At 51.2% G+C, this 5,108-nt stretch overlaps 1 protein-coding gene across 1 annotated transcript; it reads left to right on the forward strand.

Moving 5' to 3' along the window:
- Positions 1–217: 217 nt before the first annotated feature.
- Positions 218–2,852, forward strand: KISS1 (KiSS-1 metastasis suppressor; the record flags this gene model as incomplete). Its single annotated transcript, XM_010349002.3, is given in 2 exon segments — positions 218–330; positions 2,602–2,852. Coding segments are annotated over 2 exon segments (351 nt in total), but the record flags the coding sequence as incomplete, so codon positions are not given.
- Positions 2,853–5,108: the final 2,256 nt, after the last annotated feature.

Consider the following 5,108-nt stretch of genomic DNA (forward strand, 5'->3'; position numbering starts at 1 on the left):
ACCGTCTTCAAGGCTGTGAAGGGATATGAGAGAGAGCAAGATGATTGCCTCTTTCTTTCTTCATCCTTAGCAAAGAAAAAGAATCAAATTTATCTTACAGCAGGAGAGAACAAGGTCAGACTCAGGAATAAGGATGGGGTGAGTGGAACACAGGCCCTGTGCCTCACCTGGTCTTTGTTCCCTCTCTCCGTCTCAGCCTCAGGGCGCTCCTGGGACCTCTTCTCGCCAGGATGAACTCACTGGTTTCTGGGCAGCTGCTGCTTTTTCTCTGTGCCATCCACTTTGGGGAGCCATCAGAAACGGCTCCTGTGGAGAATCCTAGACCCGCAGGTACGCATCCTCTGGGGAAAGGGGTGGGCGAGAGCACGTGGGCTGTTGCAAAATGAGCTTCCCCGTAGGGTTGGTATGAGTTTAACACTGCGTTTGGTGGAAACCTAAGACTGGCACATGTACAGCTCATCAAGGGGTCCCATCAACCTTGCAAGTGAGGGATGCCTTGCCTCTGTGATGGGCCTCAGTCACCCACCTAGGTTCCAGGGCTTGTTAACCCCTGAGTGCCTTCATGATTTCCTCACACTGCGTTCTCTGCTCTACATCAGCAACCTCTCTGTACTCATGTTGAGGAAGAACTTCATATGCAACCTTCCTTTATCAGATTCTTTGTGGAGAATTTGAAAAAAAAAAAAAAAAAACTGAAACAAAAAGACAGATTTTTTTTGGGGGGGGGGGATGGAGTCTCACACTGTCTGCCAGGCTGGAGTGCAATGGTGTGAGTTTTGCACTTCCAGAGTGCAGCTTGCTGCAACCTCTGCCTCCAGAGTTCACATGATTCTGCTGCCTCAGCCTCCCCAGTACCTGGGATTGCAGGCGCACACCGCCACACTTGGCTAAGTTTTTATATTTTCAGTAAAGACGGGGTTTCACTATGTTGGCCAGACTGGCCTCGAATTCCTGACCTTGTGATTTGCCCATCTCAGCCTCCCAAAGTGCTGAGATTACAGGTGTGAGCCACCGCACCCAGCATAAAAGGAGAGATCTTTGATACTATCACTGTTTGGGGACAATGAACTGTCTCCATTTCGTTGGGGAACTGATGAGCTGGAAATTTTGAGACCCACAGAGGTAAAGAGAATTCCCTAGAGTTGCTCAGTCAAACACTGCGGAAGCCCAGCAGGTGTCAGAGCACCCAGGAGTGTGTCTGGTGAGTGGCACGAGTCGAACAATGCGAGTCCCCAAGTCAGGAGCTGTGGCTTGGAACACTTCCTGGCATCAGCTTTCTGGGCAAACTAGAACCCATAGTTCAGCTTCTCTGGACCTCAGTTCCCCCAGCTATGAAACTTGGAGCATACCCTCTGCACATCTGATGCCACTGTACATGCCCGTAAGACCTCCCAGAGCACAGAGGACATGGCTTCTGGTGTCCTTTTCCAAACGTATCTTCTATCCTGGGATCAGGCATTTTTCTGAGTGAGGGAGGCTGTTCCAGACAATAACCATGCACTGCCCAGGAACATAGAGTTGTTGGCTTATTTTGGCGAAAAACTTTAGTTGAGGTTACCAGCAGCAGCCTGAACAGTGATATACTGCTGGTCTAGTGGGTGCAACTGGAGAGGAAGCCATCCTTCTCCTATCTCAGCCAAGCCCTGGATAAGGGCGGAGGGACCTTGCAGGTGATTGTCATTAACTCTGGATCAGGTCCACACTACTCTTTTCCAGAGTGTGCCAGCGCATGGAGGAGTGGGGCTCAAAGCCAGCCCCCACCCCAGCACACCCATTCACGCACCAGGCACCATTTCCACTAATCTCTTGCCACAGTGGGCTGGAGGTATTGTCTACTCCGAGCTAGTTGCCCTATTTTACTGCCAAAAAGTACAGTGAACTTAATGAGCCTTGCATGTGAAGTGCCTTCCAAATTAGCCTTGTTAATCCTCAAACGAAGGAGAGAAGTTATACCCAGGATGGAGGAAGAGAGCCAGTTAAGGTGACCTAGATAATTTTTGTTTCTCGTTGAGTCCTTATGCAGCTTATGGAGGCGGGGAGGGTCACAATTCTTATCAAAGACCAGGTTGGAACACAGGTGTGTGGGGCCACAGTAGCTTAGCTCCACTTCCTTGATTTCTGTTACTGTGTGTGTGTGTGTGTGTGTTTTTATTAGCTTTTACGTATTTAACAAGCCTTTATTGAGGCCCCACTATGAGCAAGCCACTGTTTCAAGCACTCTGAGAGATACAGTTGAATGAACATGGCCCCATCACCCAAGGAGCTCACAGCCAGGAAGGGGCCCAGAGCTGGGTGTTGAGCAAATCCTTCGGTTTTCTTTATTTCCACGACCCACTCTGTTTCCTAAAAGGAAGTAATGTAATATGAAAGTGATTTAAGCTAATTTTGGCAAACATTCTAAATCAAAGCTACGTCGGAAGAGGGAGGTGCCGGGCCTGAGATGATCCCCGCTAAGATGGTCGTGCTGGTTCTGCATGGCATTTAGCCCCGAGCTTCCAAAAAGTCAAGGAAGGAAAAGAAGGGTAGGATGCGATGTGAGGAGGCGTTGCCAAGCCGTCTTTCTCGGTCCCCGGCCTCATCTCTCTGTGCTCTCTGACCTAGGCCAGCAGCTGGGATCCCTGGCCCTCCTGGTCCCCTGGGAGCAGAGCCTGCGGAGCGCCCAGAGGAAGCCGGCTGCAACTGCCAGGCTGAGCCGTGCGCTGTGCGCACCCTCCGAGAGCTCCGGGAGCCCCCAGCAGACCGGCCCATGCGCACCCAGCAGCCGCCAGATCCCCGCACCCCGGAGCGAAGTGCAGCGGGAGCTGCCGCCACCCTACTGGAACGTCTTCAGCTTGCGCTACGGCTAGCGGGAGGTGGCACCCGGGAGCCACGGCGGGGGCGCTGGGCGGGGCTGGGGGCGCTGGGCGGGGCTGAGGGCGCAGGTGCGGGGCAGTGAACTTCAGACCCCACAGGAGTCAGAGCATGCGGGGCGGGGCGGGGCGGGGCGGGTGGAGGGGACGCCGGGCAAAGGGAGGGGGCGCTGGAGCTTCCGGCCTGAGGCAATAAAACAAATGTTGCATAAGTTACCGACTTGTGATCTGTGGCTCATTTTTGCAAGCAACTCTGATGAAGCTGTTCCTCTTCCATCCTCACTGGATAGTTAGCTGGTTTCAGGATGCCTGTGGTGTCATTAAGATCAGTGCTTCTCACACTAGATGTAATGAAGGAACAGGCGGTTAGTTCTCCAATCCATTGCAGATGGGTACTTAAAACAAAACAAAACAACAATTTAAATTGATCACTGAAAACCTAAAAAAATTAAAAACAACAAAAGACCAAGTTGGATGGTGCTTGAATGTTTCAGCGATATGAAATTTCTATAAAAACTCTGGAGCTGTCCTCAGAATGCCTAGACTTATCTCCCTGAGGATAGGTAACATTTTGCAGAGGGACATGGCTCACTGCCCACACTTTGAGTAGTACTGGGCGGTAAGGGCGGTGTGGGGGAGATGGACTGATTAAGTACCTTTCCCTTTCCCAGAGAAGTTGGGCACCTTGATCTGGAAGATGATGCCAGTCACTGATCTCTCCATTGAGGCTTAAATATCACCTGAGCCCCACAGTCAGACCTCTGCTGGGGTCTTAGATGCAAGGGGCATCGACATCGGACCAGCCACTCACTCTCCTCTCTCCCCTCCAGGGAGCCAGGTTGAATCTTTACACATATTGCTTTTCTTCATCCTCATAACTACCCAGGGTGATGGGCATGCATTGGCCCCATCTTTATAGGGAGAACCATGAAGTTAAGAAGGATAAATCACTCGCTCCAGGCATGGGCAATGAGCTCCAAGCCTAATAGTTCTCCTGATACCAGAACCTGTCTTCCCCACTGACCTGTCATGCCTCTCTGCCATGGCAGGGTTTCCATCAGAGTCAGCCAGATGCCGATCAAGAAAGGGTAGCCTGCCTCAGGGGGACTTACTTGGTGGTGCAATAGCTGGGGAGTAGAAATTGTGGTAGGAAGAGGTAGAGCTCATCAGTGGGAAAACCCCAGGAAATCCACCTCCTGCCCACGAGAAAACACAGCACTATTTAATAGCCTCAGGGTACCCCTATGCTGCTCAGTCTAGGATGAAAACGTTCTTACCAAGAGGGATGGTAGGACCCACCCCCATACAGTGAAGTGCCACAGTATTCCACCCATTACGGAAACCAGGACTCCACAGGATGAAGGCAGAGCTGTGTTACTATGGCAATGAGATAGGCTGTCACGAGAACATGACAACCTGCTCCCCCAACTCTACCCTTGAAAGTGCTCTCCAGGATCTCTCAAATTATCGGTACTGCTGTGAGCTCACATAATCACGTGTCATGACAACATGATGTTGGTATTTGGAAGGGCTTTTCAATCCCCGATCACCCTGGGATGTGTCTCTGTACCTCTAGAAGCAGAATCATCAACTCAACACCTATTCTGTTAAGCATGTTCTCCTAGCACGTGCAAGCAAGCCTCTCTCTGATGATGAGTAGGAAGAGGCTGATGGTTTCCTGAATTCTGCTCTTAGCCAGCCTAATTTTTACAAAACTTCCTGTTACCCCATTTACCCTTCCTCACAAGCTTAAGTTTGGGCAGATGGGAGGGTGTGCATGCTGCTTCAAGTGCAGGAGAGGGAAATGTGTTCTCTGGGGTGAGAAAATGGCCTGTGTGTGAGAGGGCATGCATGTGGGGGCTAGATATGAGAAATTGCACACGTTCATATGCACATGCCTGCATGACCTTGTATATGGTTCAGGTTCCTCTAACCATCTTCTAGTCCTTGTCAGCACTGCTGCAACCCAGGAGTCCTCCAAGATCTCTCGTCTAGCTGACCAGAGGCCCTGCTTCAGCAGACAGCTGGAAGAGAGAGGAATGCCTGTCCCATGCTTCTAGCAGCCTGAACTGCTACCTTTGAGACTCTGGGCTTTGCAGTTCTTGGCCCCGTGTCTTGGGAAAAGTTGGGGAGTCTCTGTGGAACAAAAGGGATTTCTGATTTCACATGGCTCTCAGCCTCTGAACCTACTGTCCAGATCCAAGGGAAGGAGAGGGGAAGATTGGAGGCTGTGAAGGCCGCAGGGACTCCCTTCCCTCC

The sequence above is a fragment of the Saimiri boliviensis genome, chromosome 14 (assembly GCF_048565385.1).
Source record: "Saimiri boliviensis isolate mSaiBol1 chromosome 14, mSaiBol1.pri, whole genome shotgun sequence".
NCBI lineage: Eukaryota > Metazoa > Chordata > Mammalia > Primates > Cebidae > Saimiri > Saimiri boliviensis.